At 39.7% G+C, this 17,601-nt stretch overlaps 1 protein-coding gene across 1 annotated transcript in view; it reads right to left on the minus strand.

Annotated features, from left to right (window-relative positions):
- Window positions 1-9: 9 nt before the first annotated feature.
- Window positions 10-17,601, minus strand: part of LOC102040535 (protein ELYS-like) — a 20,332-nt gene continuing 2,740 nt past the window's right edge. Inside the window, exons 5-27 of the mRNA XM_014308435.2 lie at window positions 17,418-17,592; window positions 16,150-16,266; window positions 15,399-15,483; window positions 13,851-14,001; window positions 12,761-12,893; window positions 12,493-12,674; window positions 11,972-12,031; window positions 11,160-11,290; window positions 9,720-9,810; window positions 9,544-9,633; window positions 9,213-9,353; window positions 8,345-8,449; window positions 7,769-7,862; window positions 7,343-7,466; window positions 7,187-7,243; window positions 6,060-6,206; window positions 5,128-5,315; window positions 4,810-4,954; window positions 4,585-4,716; window positions 3,266-3,413; window positions 3,033-3,180; window positions 2,329-2,527; window positions 10-929 (exon numbers count right to left, since the gene is read on the minus strand). Of these exons, the coding sequence (XP_014163910.2) occupies window positions 900-929; window positions 2,329-2,527; window positions 3,033-3,180; window positions 3,266-3,413; window positions 4,585-4,716; window positions 4,810-4,954; window positions 5,128-5,315; window positions 6,060-6,206; window positions 7,187-7,243; window positions 7,343-7,466; window positions 7,769-7,862; window positions 8,345-8,449; window positions 9,213-9,353; window positions 9,544-9,633; window positions 9,720-9,810; window positions 11,160-11,290; window positions 11,972-12,031; window positions 12,493-12,674; window positions 12,761-12,893; window positions 13,851-14,001; window positions 15,399-15,483; window positions 16,150-16,266; window positions 17,418-17,592 (2,873 nt within the window). The 3' untranslated portion in view covers window positions 10-899. The remainder of the gene's footprint in view (window positions 930-2,328; window positions 2,528-3,032; window positions 3,181-3,265; window positions 3,414-4,584; window positions 4,717-4,809; window positions 4,955-5,127; window positions 5,316-6,059; window positions 6,207-7,186; window positions 7,244-7,342; window positions 7,467-7,768; window positions 7,863-8,344; window positions 8,450-9,212; window positions 9,354-9,543; window positions 9,634-9,719; window positions 9,811-11,159; window positions 11,291-11,971; window positions 12,032-12,492; window positions 12,675-12,760; window positions 12,894-13,850; window positions 14,002-15,398; window positions 15,484-16,149; window positions 16,267-17,417; window positions 17,593-17,601) is intronic.

Below are 17,601 nucleotides of genomic sequence, written 5' to 3' on the forward strand. Positions count from 1 at the left end.
TAATAGTATTTGCTATAGTGAGCAAACCCTTAAAAGGTGGGTATTGAGTGTTAATTCACAGACATACCAAATTGGTAACTTCTTGGGTACTAATTCTGGAATCTTAATCTCATTATCTAAGTTCAAGTTCCTACTTCATGGACCCACTATACCATCTGCTTCACAAGTAAGCATAGCTGCCTTGGTTTGCCCCATTCTGCAACTATGTAAAGCAGGCAGCCTGGAAACAGAAGTGCCTTAGCAGATAAGCTACTAGTTATTTCTAATATGTGTTCGGTATATGTCTTTATTAACATCCTCAATTAATCTTTATTTAATAATTGCTGTTAGTGCAGATCTTTGTGTAGTTTCTGTAGTTAGGTAAGTAGTCATGAACTGTATTGTGCTTTTGCTTCTGTAAAGAAGGAGGCTTGTTCTGTTGACTGTTTTTGGAATCTGACCTGATGTGATCCAGGTTCTGGGTGCACTGACCTGTTTCACACTACTTGATACTGTGGTTGATGAGCCTGCTTTTTGTTGTTAGCCTAAGAATTATGAGTGTGTCTTGTCCTGCTGTCTGATTTCTGGGTTGGTATTTGTGGGCAGTGGAAGCTTTGAGTCTTGGGAATATTTGAAAGGTAGCCTTCATGATTTTCAGGAGTGTGAATACATTAAATTCTCTTTCCACGTAGAGAGGCTTTTTTTGTTGTATCAGTAGAACTTGTAAAAACTATGAAAGTTACTCTGAGATACTTAAGGTTACAAAAGTCTCTATCTCCCTCAGCTGCATCACACTGACGTTTATTATTCTGAGGCAAATCACATACAGATTGATGCTTTGTAGTCTCATAGCTGTGTCGAAGATTGCCTTATGGATGTAGTTCACTATATGGTGGGGTTTTAAGTGCTGCTTCTTAAGTTTATGCTGTCACTGCACTGTCTTCAGTAACCTAAAGTTAAAAAACGTCTGTTAATGCTTTATTCAGTAGCAGACTAATTTCACACCGATCTCGAAGAAATTCAAGACACAGAAAAGCTGCTTTTCCCTTCCACTCACCCCTGAATGTGAAACATACATACTACCTTACAGCTGAGAGTTCATGTATTTGAGGCACAGGGATCAGAGCAGTCCCTGTGTGCAATTCACATGCTCTGTTTCTGATATTTCTCTTCAGAACTGTCCATTTGCCACTGCCCATGACTGGGAGCAGTTTTCCAACACAAGCTGTGTACGCAGCCAGGGGTGCCCATCACATTGCAGTGCCCTCTGCACTGCTCCACAGCCAGAGTGACCCACTGCCTCTGACAGGCTAAAATACAATTGGGTCCCCAGTGCTTAAAGCTTCAGTCATGACAACAAAAAGGTTATTTTTCAAATTTCCTGAAGAAACAAGCATATAGCATCTTGTTGCCTACAATGTTCTCTCCTATCCCAGGAATTTTTGCAATTTCTACATTGCTCTTTTAAAAGGCACACAACCACTATTCCACAAGGCAGTGTTTTCAATTGCTGTATTCCAGATGCCAGTCAACAGAGCAACAGCCACAGCTTATTTCTGCACTAATTAATCAGTCTGCACACAAGATGAAGGGATAGTGCTGTAAAAATACCTACATATCCTCATGTAGCAGTGTTCAGGTTTTCCTGGCTCAGAAATGTTTTACAGTATTGAAAGAGTTAGAAAGGAGAAGGATGAAGCTAGTTCAATAGTTTAGATTATATTTCCTAACAAGAAAAAGGTTTAGGGAGATGGCAGTGATTTCATTCAGGTAGGCAAAGGCAAAAAGATCAGAACCAAGGGGCCGTGTCAGGTGTTACTGCCTTGCATAGTAACAGTTTGATGGCAAAGACTGGAAATACAGTTTAACACAAACAATTGATAAGCAAAACTGCTGCAGAGAGTCGTCACTGAATCTGACAGAGACTGACATCACTGACATTGCTCAGTTGTCATTCATGACACTGGATTAAGAGCCTGAAGCATGATTCTTGATTGTAGAAATGCACATCAAACTACACAAAGCTACTTGGCACTTAAATAATGACATGGTTAAGCCACAAATTGCATCTTTAGGCAGCTAAGTATAGACTGAAAAGTTCAGGTTGAACTTAGTTCCATGCAATAAAAACAACTGTATTTCTCAAAGCTGTGGGACAAGGTGACCACTGCAATTAACTGAAAACTAAAATTTCCCTCTGTTCCCATTTTACTGCTGTGAAAAGGACTGTATACAATAACTACATGCATGCAAAAAATACCTCACAATTTGAATCCAGGGGTTTCATTTTAAACAAAGCTCACAAGCTTCTGGTTTGGTTGGTTGCTACTGAGTTTTTAAAATACAAACCTTGACCACAAGAGGAGTTTCCAGTACATTCAGCTCTGATGCTCTTGGCAGACTGTTTTGGGAGCTGGAGCGATGTGTATTTGATCTCGGGGGGCTGGATGCCACAAAAGAAGTAGAAGCTTCGCATGGGGGCTGCTGCTGGGTCTCATTCTGTGCCACAGAATGGGAAGGACCAGGACGAACCACCAAATCTAGCAACCTGTTAAAATACTCATTTTAAACTGGGAACATCAATAAATAAATGAAAAAAAGCATGCTGTGATGCTGACAACAAGAATACACAGTGAACAAGAAATACAGGTAAACCCTCACTGCTGGGGTGATACATTAGGCCCACATGGAAGTGACAGGCACTTCTTATTGTTCGTCTGTGAAAGTCTACACCAAGAGCTTGGTGGTGGTCAAAGCTTTCATTTCAGCTGTCTTAAACTTTCATGAGAAATGTAAGCACATTTCTCATAATGTAAATACATGTATTTGCCTAACTAAGATTATCATAGTAGTATGCTTCTCCAAATAGTACTTATGATGAATTGTGTCTCAAACATTGTATATTTTATGTACAATAAAGCAAAACAAAGCTATTTTCACATGTACCTTCCCACCAAGACACTAACATAATTCAAACAGATTTCTCTCCTTTTTCTGTCTCCCCTCAAACACAAACATAGAACAAGGCTAAACTTTGTGAAAAGGCTGCTTACTTCTTATATTCTGAGAAATTTGTGGTCTTGTTTCCTAGCCATGCTTCTTTAAATCTGGACAGTACTTTAGTGATTAAACTTGCTCTTGTATGCACATTTCCTGCATTAGCCTGCCTTGTTGCTGTTGATAATGGCTTTGGCCTTGGGACTGTAAAGCAAGAGGGAGAAGTATCAGCCCTGTGTATTCACAGTGATGGCCAGCTGCACATCCTTGTTCCCTTCTCTAAAATTACCTTCTCTTAAGACTGATGAAGGCAAACGGTACGGCTTGGCTCTCTCTACTGCCAGCTTCCTTTGAACTGTGGGAAGGATCTTGATATATTGGTCTAAGAGAGAATTTCTGGCTACTGCTCTCTCTCTCAAGCGAGGATCACGACCATTCTGACAAGAGAAATGTGTACAGCAAGAAGTTAACAATTCACCAGAAGTTCATTGCACAGGACTGTCTCTGCTCTTTCTAACTAAGGCCTAAATTTGTGGCTCTGTGCAGGGGATTTGTTCTCCTGTATCTGTAGGTACAGGAGAACAAGTCCCCTGCACAGAGCCACAGCAAGTTCCACCCAGGAGCACACACCAATTTCACCTGGTAGTTTTGGATAAGTGCAAAGAAGACTGGAATAAAAGCAGAACATAAAACTCCTAGTTAAAAGGATCCTGGCACTTTGCAGAGCCTATTCTTACATACTTAACACCTGCAATTTTCAAATGGCTTATGGAAGAGCAGGCTTTCCCCTAGTTATCATGAAATAAAGATATCTGAGATTACTGAATACACAGGGCAACTGCAAATTATGTTGGACAAAATGATGAGAAAATTAAGAAAATCTACTTACACACACCTTCTGTCTGGAACACAGTTTTCACATACTTAAACCTTCCAAGACTACCTTTTAAGTTTGATTTACTGAAAAAACACACTTTCAAAAAACAACACATGCATCAGAGATCCCTAAGAGAAGTCCACATAATGCAAAATTTGATCTGGATATTTTGAGAAACATAGGTTAGAATTTATGTCTTAAAATTGGTAGCATGAAACTACTGGAATCAGAGAGCTTGTGCTATAATTTGAGAAAATAAAAAACCCAAAACCACAAATAAACCCCACTACACATATTGGACCCTGTTGAGCATCCAGACTGCGCTCAGGTAAAAGCAAGATACAAGATGTGACATACAACATACTCTTTATTCCACAGAAAAAACTGACACAAATAACTTCCCTAGCTAAACAATATATAACAGCAGGATCTGAGGAACTGAATGAAAATATGGGATGGCAGAAAACATACCTATTTTTTCGTCAGATACAAACAAACTTTTGGTGGAGTCAACCACTGAACATTTAATTTATAACTCCACAAGGCAGTTTGCAGTAGTAAAATTATTTCAGCCACCTTTTAGGTTGAGTTGTAACTTGACATGTAGGAACTTATTCCTAATCTTTCAAAAAGTAGTATAAAAGACAAAGCAAGATTTTTCTTGAGGACTATCAAAAGTGATCAGTCACGCAGACAGAAACTTGCACACTCAGGAGGACTGCTACCCTTACCATCAGATTGGCCTTCATGGACTGATTCAGCTGGAGTGCTGGGATGTAGTTGGCATGCTGCAGATGGTGGACTAAGAGGAATTCATGATTCTGAATACCAGATTTGGTTTGTAAAAACTTCTCCAAACACTCCTGTGAGAAACAACACATTCCAAACTTCATTACGATTCTGCCTCTTCTCTTACCAAAGAGACAAGATTTTTTTTGTTTCTTCTCCAAACTCACCTTTTCTGTGTCTGTGAAGGGCAGCTTCAGCAAATCCTCCATCAGCCCCATCTCCTGACAGATTTCATACATGTGCTTTAGCAGCTCTTCTATGTTTAACTTGGTGGTGTGTTGCTGCAACAGACCCCAAGCCTCCACCATGCACCTGCAGTTAAGATTTGGGACATGGAAAGGAATGGGAACACTGAGGCCAAAATGATGCCCCACAGTGACGGCATCCATTCAAAGCTCAAAGGAAATGGAGGGGAGCCCCATTTGTGTCATCAGTTCTCCACATCTCCCAAGATGTGAATGCCAAAAGAGGGGAGGTTTCCTTACCTATTGGACAACAGCACGGTGAGGAACAGCCGCACCTCACTGCTGCTGGACATCGACGGCTTCATCATCTGCATGTACCTGAGGGCTCGCCTGTGCTCTCCCTGGCACATCAGGGACTGGATTATCCTCATGTGTTGCCATGACACAGTCTTGAGTGTAGCTGGATGGAAGAGCAGGGCCAGGGAATTCTGCACAAGTTGAGAGCAGCTTCATTACCATAGATGCACACACTCATGCAACAAAGAGTCAAAACTTCCTGCAGCAAGGCTGGACATGGGTTAGACCAACTTAGAGGTCTAAATAAGAAAATACTTGATCCAGGACACATCAGTAAAAATTCTTCAGTATTTGCAGGAAAAAAAAATCAGCCACCCAGAAAAAAGTGAATGCTTTAAGAGGAACAATTCAGATTTTTCTAAGTTCACAAAATTCTGTGTACAAACACCCCTTTTTATAAATACATTACTAAATAATAAGTTACTTCACAATCAAATTGATCCTATTGGTATAGTGACAGGTAAAGAGCAACCTAAAACATTAGGAAGAATAGGTTGAAAAGTCACTCCTGCAGTCTTTTGGCTCAAATGTTCCTGCTACCATCAGAGTTTCCATGCTTCAAGTACCCAAAACATTCTTTTAGAAACAGTGCCCAACCAGTCCGCTGAAAAGCTCCTAAAACAGATATGGCTTTGAAAACTCAAATATTAAGCATTATTTATACTGATTATCCCTTTCTTTTAATCAATTTTTTTCAAAGTAGTTACAGCAAAATTTCAAATCATAACTTGTTGCTGAAGAGGTCAGACCAGTGTTAAAAAAAAGCTTCCAATGCTTCGATAGCTCCTTATACCTAAGTAACAATTTAAAAAATATTTTTATTGGTTACAGCTCTGCAGTGCCATGTGTGTCTAACTCAACTGTTTCATACTTACTTCATAATCATTGTGATCTAGAAGCCAAAACCCTCGAATCAGCTTAACAAGACCCCAAGGGATAGCAAAGGCAGTTAGAAAGGAAACAAGTAATGTTTCTGTTTTACTTGGAAAGAAATGGATGATATCCAGCAGCAAGTAAATTGTCTGAGAGTATCTAATTAAGGTGAATAAATTGCTAAGACCAAAAACTTGTATCACATTACAGTTAGCAAAACAAGGAAATAAGAATATGAAAATAGTAGAAAGCAGAACATCCTAATGTACTGATCTTGCCATTTTAAGCTATTACAACCCATTATATCAATAGGCAAGTCCTAATCACAAAACTATATTTTGAATATACTTCCAGAAAGAAATACTTGTGGATTTCCGTAAGGCAATCAAAAAGGAAGATATTTATTGCTGTTACAAACCCAGGCTTCTGCTTCTGTCAGTGAAGCTACCAGTTGGACACTCAACACACTTCAACATCCAATGCTTAATTATTAAAGAAAACAAGTTCTACAGCTGTTTTGTCCACCTCATTTCCTGTCTTCACAAAACCAACACAAATTATGGTGCCCTTACAAAGCAACTTAGCACTGACTGATTGAAACTCTGTTTAAAATTGCCTGTGGATCGTGTCTAAGAAAGGCAGCTTGGGACTACAACCATTTTTAACCCCTTTGCCCTCCATCCTCCCTTCTTGGTTTAGCCAACAAACAACAAAGGTAATTCTGCATGTTCCAGCAGCTTAAAAATTAGGCTTCAGCCCCATGACTGTTCTCAACCCCCTCTTTATTATTCTGTGTGCTTGTACTTTTTAACAAAAAAAGCAAACACTGTTAGCTGGGCTGGGAAACAAATCAGCGACTGGAAAACCACTGTTACAAACACTTCTATTCTGAAGCAGCATATTTCAGGCACTGTTCTAACACACAGTCCTTTGCTACAGAAAGGAGTGCTTTAAAAGTTAAAAATTATTACATACTGAGAGAAACTAAGCAAGGTTTTTATCTTGAATATTTTAGGGAACCTGTTTGCTTGTACCAGAAAAGAATTTGCAAAAAACACATAGGTGACGAACACGTAAGAACATTTATGTTGTTATTACTGAAGGAGAAATAACAATCTGGAAAGGATACAATCGCATGTTTGTCGCTTTCTTCAATGCTTTCTAGCAAATAGAGATCCAGCAGTGCCTGAAATGAAAGATGAAAAGGTTTTCTAATGCTCCTGTCTTTCACCATCATTAGCTTTAGGGGACTGCTGCTGGGGTTTTCAGTGAACAGAACACTCACATGTAAACTAACAGGTGGGTATTTCCCAGTGCCGCCTTCATCTCTCCGCCACAACTTCTCCACTTCCTCTCCCAACTGGGAAACCATTCCATCAATCATCAAGCAATCAGAATCCCATTTGCCTCTGCAACAAAAGGGAGCAAGGGCTTGCACAGAGCAAAACACTCATTCCTGTCTCTCAGTATCACAGATTTCAGAGTCAGAGCAAAGATGGTCCTTAGCTCACAACGAACTTACTCATTAAGGAGTCCAGCGCACAAACCCAAGAGAAGAGTCGCAATGACCTTTTGGGTTCCAGGTTTGCTTTCATGCTCTGTTACATTGTGTAATGCCAAGGAGTGCAGACAAAGGGTTTTAACTGCAAAAATAACCACTCTCACACAGTCTAACAGTGGCAGTTTTCTAGAGAATTCCTCCAAGTCTTACCTTGATAAATGCTCAAGTTTCTCTCGGTGACCCATATAGTAGCTCTGAATCAGAGGGTAATTGTAGAAAGGTCTGGACAAATGCATGTGATCATCTTGATCATCTACAGGTGATAAAGTAAAAGCAAGTTAAAGAAGTAAGACCATGTTTTTCAACTAAAACTTTGGTCTAGACAGACAGAAACCACACAACCTCAAGAAGCCTCCAACTCTCAAAGAATCCAATCCTGTTTCTGCCATTGGTAAAGGAGAACTAAGACAAAACTACTACTGCAAACTGCAAAACTACAACTACTTCTTGTCTCAAGATCAGTTTCATGTTTGCGGTTGATGCTGCATTCAGAGCACGTAGCGTAAGCTCAAAGCTACTCCTAAATAAACAACTCTCAAATGGAATTATTTTTTTGAACATGTGAGCATCTGTAAAATGATTAAAGCTGAAAATTGAATTTATAAGGTGTCTCAAGAGCATTTCCAAGGTGAACTTTCACCTCGAGCAATAAATCAAAGGTTCCAAACATGCAGGTACTCCTTTTATTATCAAAACGAGTGTGCTGGTACTACAGGTTCTGCTTACCTAAACCCTCGGGAAGGAGACTAGATCGACAGAACCAGATCACCACTTGTGCATACAAAAAAATAAGGCTGGTTACCAGCTGCTTATTTGTCAAGTCTGAAAAACCTGAAAGAAAGGCAAAACATGATTTGAGTTTTGCAATTCCCTTCATTTTACAAAACCCTCTTTGCAGAACAAATAGAAAGTATGAACAAACACAGTGGAAACCTGTCTTTGAATTTGTCCCGCTGGATCACTTATGAATTTGAAGGAAAAAACCACCATTACCACTCCACAAAAAACAACCCCAATCATTACAAAGAAACAGAATCACTAAAGATTAAAATTGAAACATAAAATCTAAACTATAAGATATGTTCAAGAAGACAACATTTATTTTCCACTTAACAGAGATTTTTACTTTAGCAAAAGAGATTATAGTCCTCTTTTTCCCTCAAGATGCCAACAACAATTTATAAAATCAGAAGCCAAAAAAACTCAAGGAAATTGCTTTATTCATTTCAGTTTCTACTGTATTTCCCAGCAATTTGCACACAACTATCAATTGCTAGCTAACAATTAGGAACACTTCTCAGCATTACCACACTCAGTTGCTGCAATTGCTGCCCAGGTGCTTACTCAGCTCAATGCTGAACCACTGTAGCCTCCCCTACCCAGCCTCATGAACTCCACAACAAGCTGCTCCCCTGAACTCAAAGTGGCTTAAATCAAAGTCCCAACTGCTCAGATTTAAACCCCTCCTCCCAGCTCTACCCAACTCTCTCCCAACCATCCAAAACAACAGCAGCTCCTGCCTCCACAGTTACAACCCAAGCATCCTTCCAAATGTTAACTAGCAGACCAGAGGCCTAGCAGTGCTCTCACCAACCTTTCTCAGTAAGCTCTCGGGCTTCTGTTAGGAAACAGTTCAGGACTGTGCTGAGGTTGCTCAGCAGCAGCTGGCAGTGCTGGAGGGACTGTAATGTCTGCGGGTCAATGAAGTTGCAGGAGCCATCAAACAGCGGAACACCTTGTCAAGGAAAAATATTGAATCATCACTCAGCAGAGCCACTGCACACTTCCAAACTTCAACACTTCAACAACCACAAGAGACTTAAAGAACCACTTAAAAAACCAGCAGCATACACTGGCAGACTACTGAAGAAGATCCTTTACAAAGGATGACTCAAGGTTTCAAAAACCACCACACCGCTACTCACAGATTTGGTCCAGTTCATCTTTTGTACAGATCACTTTGTTCCACGTCCACTCAAGAACAAACCGTAAATTTACAGCAGAACTTGGCTGCTCTTTAAAAACAGAAAACAAAAAGGACATGAAGCCACGATTTCTAAGCAAAACACACACAACATAAAAACAATGGAAGCAGCATTACCTTCGGAAGTCCAGTGTTTAATGCATCCCGTCAGAACTTCTAAAGAACCTGTCTGCACAGCAGCTGACAACACAGCCTCTAACTGCTCCTCCTGAACAGAACAGACAAAAGCAAATCACAACCTCACAGACTTTTCCTCTCAGTCTCACCTTGATAAACACTGCAGTTTCTGTTGGTGACCCATGTAGGAGCTCTGAATCGGACACTACCTGAGCCACTGACAGAAGTGTTTGCTTCTAACTGGATACCCATTCAGACATTAGCTGCAAATGCTGCTAGTTCCATATTCTTGACTCTTTCCTCATTCCAGCCACAGGCTGGACTGCTTGTTGGTTTGAGGAACACAGGAACGTTTTCCTCTGACATTTCAACTTCATGCAGGCTAGTTTCAGTCTCCATTTCTGTGCCTCAGGGTTTCATTCTTCATTTACAGAGTCCCAATTAACTATTTCCAGTAACATCCTCTGCTAATACCCGTTATACACTTTGGGCACACCCCTTTGCCATCAGGAACATGTGAAGGGGACAGAGCAAACACCACTGTGTTTGCATGCAAACAGTGAAACCAGTTCCCGAAAGTAGCAAGACAGGAGACAGCTTTGACAGCCAAAACATTAAGTTACAATTTGTTAAAGTACCATAAAGAAGTGAAACATCTCAATTCTAATGGGCTGGAATTTCAGCCTGTTCAATTACTGTATTCTAATGCCATGGCAGTCCTTGAGAAGGATAATGCACAGGCATGCACACATACAGAAAGAATGTAGCAGCGTATTCAAGCTCAGACCATTATTTCATGTGAAATGATCCTGCATAGAATTTTACATTTTTCTTTTTTTCCTTGTCTCTCTTTTTCCTAAAACATATTCAAAAATATGTTTGCCTTATAAGTTAAATTATTACATTCAAAGACATTTCTACACATTCTGTCATATGAAAGCATGTGTGATACTTCCATCTTTTTTTTAAATCTGGTTTTAGACAAGGAAACATGCCAAATACTGCTTAGGGTGCCAAAGAAATTCAAACCCAGTCTTCTTGACCTAATTCTGAAATTTCTATTTCTAGCATCCAGAAGCAATCCCTGCTCAAACGCATAAAAGTCTCTGAACAATATCAGGAAATGTCATCATAAAACTTCTTGCTTTCCCAGGTTACTTCCCAACCAGAGTTGACATCAGAACATCTAATCAGAATGTAAGAGCCTACATCAGGCTTGCAAAATAAGCATCCTGTGGGTTGGGTCGGCTTGCCAAGAAGGTTCTTCCAAGTCAAATTTGGAGTTTGGATCTAAGAATATTATTATTTCTGCTAAATAATGTCAACACCTGCCTCTCAGAGCAGCTTGCAAGTAAAACTCAGATGGTCATATCTTGTAGCCTCTACAGCCTTCAGACAAGATGGATATACTTCCCTCTGGATTTTCCAGCATACACCCACCTGACTCAGACTGGATGGCTGGACATCAACCAGTCTTGGAGACAGCAAGCCAGCTACAAGACACCGAGAGTAGCTGTCACGGATGGCTTCACTTATTAAAGGACCAGATTTCTTCAAAAGCTTCAGGGTCTGAAACATCAATCAAAACACACAGGTTAAGACAGCATTCAATCACAAAGGTTCTGCTTTAAAAAAAACAGCCGAACTAATGGTTTCAATTTTTAAAAAAATACCCTGTAGAAGAAAATACCAACCCTTGCAATGCTAAAGGAAGCATTTTCCAGCCTCTCTGTCAATATACAGGCCTGGTATTTTCCCTGACACAAATTACATTTTGTAAAAGTTAAACCTAACACACAACTTTAAATCACACATCTGTGCTTGTTTGTGCTGAAGCTGAAATATTTAGTGAGTGGGAACTTAATTTGAAAGGGTTTGTCAAAAGCTGTGCAGTGGCTCAGAAATTAGAATTTGGCCAAGGTTGAGAGAAAAAACATGCATTTCTTCCTCAACAGTTAAATCACTTTTCCCTCTCTCCATGCTCAAATTCATCAGGGATCAAAACCCTAACTCCACACCATACAAAGAAGTAAACACTTTCCCCAGCTTCCGCCACACTCCTCCTTTCCAGCTATTCAATCCCTGCTCATGCCTCCAGTGCCATTTGCATGAAACTGGCAGGATATGACTGCAGCTATGCATGTGGATGGGCAGCGTGAGCATCAAGTGGTCTCTGACACTCAAAGCACAGCAAGAGAAAAGTTACAAAAGGTTCATCTCTTGACACCCTCAATACAATAAAAAAGTCCCCTCCTTCTGGAAGCCAGTGCAAGTCATGTGAACAACTCCCGAGCTGAGCAAGCACGTCACATCTGCAGAAACAAGGAACATTTGACAGACCTTGGCACCTTCTCACCAGTTCATGCTTTGTAAATAGTGCTGTCTGCAAAGACAAACCTCCAGCACCCCTTTCCTTCATCACACCACTTACACACGTCCCATAAAAAGGACTTACTCTCTGTCTCTAGAAACTTGAGTGCTACCCAGTGCTCTGCTTTGGGCCTCAGCTCAAAGGCATTTCATTTTGGGACCATCACCCCTTCCCAGGCCATGTTACAGAAGCCCCAAAACCCAAAGCTCAGCTGCCTGTCAGGTATGTTTCACAAGACTAAGTGCCTTGTCAGGACAAGGTAGGCAGAATGGAGGTTTGTGGGGCTTTTTTTGGTTTGGTTTTCGTGCGACAAATAATGAACAAGAAAGAGAACCACTCAAGTGGCATTTGACCTCCACCGAAGCTTGTCACTATTCAAATGAAAAGCAGTGAAATACCTACCAAAATTATAGGTGCTTGGATTAAAGAACTGTTCAGGTGGTGGATAAGAAGGAGGAACCCCCCGACTCAGACTACGCTCGTGTACCAGAATATCCAAAATGAGGTTTGGAGAAGTCATGCTTATAACAGGATCCAGTGACCACAGTGCAAAATAGGGGCAATCATGAAAGAATTCTTCTGGCCTTAAAGAAAACAAGCGCATAAGCTCAATAGCAATTTTGAAATTAACCTTTTGTAGGGATATTGAAACCTCTTAATTAAAACCTACCCTGGTGATTCTGGCATTTGGGCATGATACCAGCGATTGATGTCAAACACTCCCAAATGAACAGATGGCTTTTCTTGACCATAGGTATTCACTTGCCAACTGAAGATTGATACACTGGTGTCAGGAGAGATTACTGTCAAAGACAAGACATTGTTTCTTACTGTAGAAAATATGAGATTTTTGCTGTTATTTCATTCATGAAACACAGCACTTTACTTAGGAATGATAAAAAAATTTATGAAATAGCAACCATCTCTGCAATAGGTTTCAGTGCCTCTTTTTCTTATTCAAATTATATTTGTTTTAAGCAAAATCAAATACACAATTATTAATTAAGTTTTGCATGCTGAATGAATAATTATTTGGGGAATTTGGCGTTTTTTAATGTGGTGGGGTGGTTCGTATTCAGCCAGCTGTCATGTAGGACACCTTGGTAGCTTTCTACCAGGCACATTTCCAGCCACTTTTCCCCAAGGCTGTAGCATTGCAAAAGGTGTTTGAAAGTCCTACAACTGACCTTGGTCCATCAAACCAGCCTGTGCAGATCCCTCTGCAAAACCTTCATACCCTCCAACAGATCCACATTCTTGTTCATGATGGTGTTGTCCCAAACTTACTGAGGGTGCACTCGATCCCCTCATTCAAATCATTGATGAAAATATTTCACAGGACTGCCTCCAGTTGTCAGCCCTAGGGAGCTAGATTCACTGGATGCACATTGGATGCAGCCAGAGGTTTGAGCAAGATAAAGAACATTCAGGTAACACTCCTAAGCAATAGAATGATCTTACTGTTCAATGGAGACAACTGGCAGAACAAACTGACTGACCAGCCTTATACAGATGACCCCGTACACTGCTCCAGCACCCTAGCAAACATAAAATAAAACCTACTTTTTCCCTTAAAGAATTATGTTCAGAGGGATAAGAAGTCTCACATAATTTAAGCACACAGGGATTTTTAATAAGCCCAACAAGGTCAGCTAGATTAATATTTAAGACTTTAGGACTGTGGGTACAGAACAGCATTCATTGCTCAGATTTCCAAACCATGTAGTTCAGAATAACCAAGCAGGGACATCAGAACAAACCTTCATTAATGTTGTCTTCTCTGTCAGCATGGTTGCAAAATTTTTCTATGGTCTGACAGCTGAGGAATTTAGTATTGCTGGTCTGCCCTCTCCAGGGAAAGATTCCACCAGAGAGATCTAAACTGAAGAGTTTGACACAACATGTAAAATCCTGGGGGGAAAAATTAAGAAGAGAGGAAAGGCAATTCTGAAATAACAATATATATTATACCTAGGTATGAATTAATGCAAATATCTGATATAATATGCTTATTTTACTGTATGTTTCCCATCAACAAGAATTACATCTGACATGCAAGAGTCATAACAGGCAAGTTTTACTCTAAAGGCTTTTGCATATTTTCAAAATTTAGCATTTCCCTAACATTAGTCTAGATCTAAACATGTTTTGTGGAATTCCTTGCATAATCAAAGTGTCTTCACAAACCTGAACATATACATACAAAGAGACATCTAAAACAATGCAACACATCTTCACACAAAGCCTTTGCTCCGTGTTTTGATTACAGAACCTGACATTAGAGCAGCTAAAGGTCTGTCACGAGAGGTTATTGATAAGCACATCAGTAGAGTGAACACTCATCTCTCTAGTAACAATGAGAACTTCCTCGAGATTTAAAACCTTCTTTCAAACCTCATGAGCTCTTATCAGGGAAATATCCCTCAATTCCTTATGGCGAGGACATGGGATGAACACAGACAATGTGTTTAAGATCCCAAATTACTACAGAGCAAGAAAACTGCTTTGAGACACAGAAATAGATATACAGAAGGGATGGCCCTGAACCTCTGCCACCACCATTTTCTAAGGAAGCATTAAGTGAAATACTGTCTTTCCAGTACAGCCTTCATTTAACCTGTCTACCATACAATATGTGAATATGTGTGTACTGTGGACAAATAGCAGCTCTACAATAAAAAAGCCCAACAAAACACCAAACTAAAAAAAACAGCAAAACCACTTCCAAGCAGAAAATGAGTTTCCAAAACTTTCAGAGATCTAAAATGAACTGGCATGAAGCAACACATTCTCATTCTATACATTTAATTCATTTAATCTAAGAGACAAGCTTTCTCTTAATGGTTCCAGGAAATGCTACAAATGAATATCAAAGGTGTCTAAAATAAATGAATAAATTAAAAAGTCTTTCATTATTGAAAAGAAAAAATGGTAACATTTGTCCTGAAACATGCACATTCTATTCTATTTTATTCATGAATTTTGGAAATAACAGATTCATATGCACAGGAGTTAAGAAAAACCAAAACCATCTCTTTGAAAAACTAACATGAAGCCTAAGCAAAGAATCTCATCTTACAAAATTACTAAAGATAAAATCAATTTTAATCAAAAATGCGGACCAGAACAAGATGTCCACCATACCAAGGGACAGTTCCATAAGATAAAGCACTATAATTCCATAAACTCATCATGCATTCAATTTTAATGACTAGAAATTTCAGCTTTCATTCACATACAAGGAGCCAACTTAACTGATACTCAGGGAAACTTTATCTTTTAATCTCTCACATACAGGCCTGTCTTACCTCATACATGACTTCTCCTGATGCCAGACATTTCCTGCCACCAAATGCTAACTGCAACAGATGTAAATTTACAGCATTCCCTTCACTGAAAAAGGTATAAATGAGGAGATTTGATTACAAAGCTGCTTTACAATCCTCATTATCATTTTATTAGATCTAGGCTGGATCTAGGCTGAAACTGACTTAAGAGCATGCTCTTGCTGAAAAGAAAAAACCTGCTTCCCAAAACATGATAATTGGTCACACTTAGCCAGTAAAACATAGAGGAGGAAATTTTTACACAAACAGCTTCAGGGGCAAATGCTAACTATGCCTTTGTTTGGAAAGCTTTAATGTGCAACATGGACCTAAAATTGTTGGAAATAGCTTTTCACAGTAAAGCATTCTCCATGAAAACTGCTTTAAAGTCAAGCTGAAGAAGACTGCCAGTCTATGAACAGCTGGGCTAAGTAGTTTGCTGATGCTGAGAGGTATGTTTGTCCCCTTCCCACCTAAGTTCCAGTCCTTCTCTTGTATGCAGTGCACCCTTCTACACTCTCTTATTCCTTATCCCAGCTGGAAGCCATTGATTTGTTTGCTGAACACTGCTCCTTTTCTGCCAGGGAAGCTGAACTGGCACACAAGAACTCCAAAGAATTCTGAAGCTCTCATGAAGCAATACTGTCATTGTCCTCTTTTAGGGACAACTCTATGTGAACAAATATTAAAAAAAAAAAAGCAAAATCAGTGGCTTATTGTAATTTTTATTCACCTTTGTTGTGTAGACTGAACAGCCCATAAGTAGCAACAATTTTGAAGATCATTCTCAGGCTCTTGAAAAGTAAGAGCACAGACAGGAATCCTTCCTCCTCCAAGCTGAGTGTAGTGCCTACGGGTTTGAAAAACAAAATAGAAAAGACAAATAATGAAGGCAAGCAAGTGACTACCTTTCTATGTAGCACTCAAGGTGAGGAGATTTCTGTCCATCAAAGCAATAACCTCTGTTTATGTCCTCCTCTGCCTGAGGAGGAGGAACAGAAATGATTAGTTCAGCTGCTAGGGAAAACACTGTTCCTATTGTTGAAGCCTACTTCAACATATTGAACTTAAAACGCAGTAAGCCTGAACATATTTTAAAAAACAGCAAACAGAAGGAGATTCTCATTTCTTTACTTGGGCATTGTAACAAACGTTTTCTTTCAGACTTCTGAACCTTAGTTGTACCTTCACAATCTTTTCCTGACACCAAATTATGCCTCCACTATCTATTTATGTATCAGTAATTATGGTGAGTAACTGCAGATTTGCTAAAGTACACCCCTATCTGAATTTTGCCACGTATTTAAAGTTACATTGCTCTTCAGTAGATTTAAAATAATTTGTTAATTTTACTATCGTTTATAAATATATATGCTTCTTATTCTCATCTCCAAGGCTTCCAAGGAAAAATTGGTCCATGTACATGAATGCCTTGGAATAGGTCAGCCCCATACTTGCATCAAGGCTGAAATGTAGGAAAGAATATGCTTTCAGGCACAGATCAGCTGTTGAATTATCATGTCTCACTAGTTTCATCCTGGTCCCTTAAAAATATATAATCACCAAAATCACATTATTCATATACTGAAGCCTTTCAGTGCATGCCCTCATTGCAGTAACTGGTTCTGAAAAAAAATTCTAAAACCTGTCTCATGGAAAAACACACATTGCCTTGTTTAACTGAATATGACTGGACAGAACAAACTGACTTATAAAAATCAGATCTCTCACATCCCTGCTGTCTGATATGACCCAGTACTTTCCACAAGACCTCTATGCACAGGCACAGTAAGAAATCAATTGCAGTCCACTGAAGAGAAGGTGCTGCACTTAATCCATGTATGACTTAATAGTTACTTCAGAAGAGGATTTCCGAACACTCCAAATTTATACCCAACATGCCACTCACGGAAAAAGAGCTCTGAAAATTCATATATTTCCTGAAGCAAAAAACTGAAAGCCCTGCATCACCAAACATGCCAAGTGGAAGTGACTACTTACGCCCTCTTCAAGGTTTTCATGTTCCCCAGTGACAAGTAGCCATCAGAAAATCCCACAACAAGCTGGTTGCTTCTGCTTATGTAGCACAGGGTGGATACTGCTGTTCCTGAAGGACTTCGCAATTGAAAACAGAGATGCCTCCCTTCCCTGGTCACAGCTTCTCTTCTTTGTGGAACTTCAGCAG

Source organism: Geospiza fortis, unplaced genomic scaffold (assembly GCF_000277835.1).
Source record: "Geospiza fortis unplaced genomic scaffold, GeoFor_1.0 scaffold41, whole genome shotgun sequence".
NCBI classification, from domain to species: domain Eukaryota; kingdom Metazoa; phylum Chordata; class Aves; order Passeriformes; family Thraupidae; genus Geospiza; species Geospiza fortis.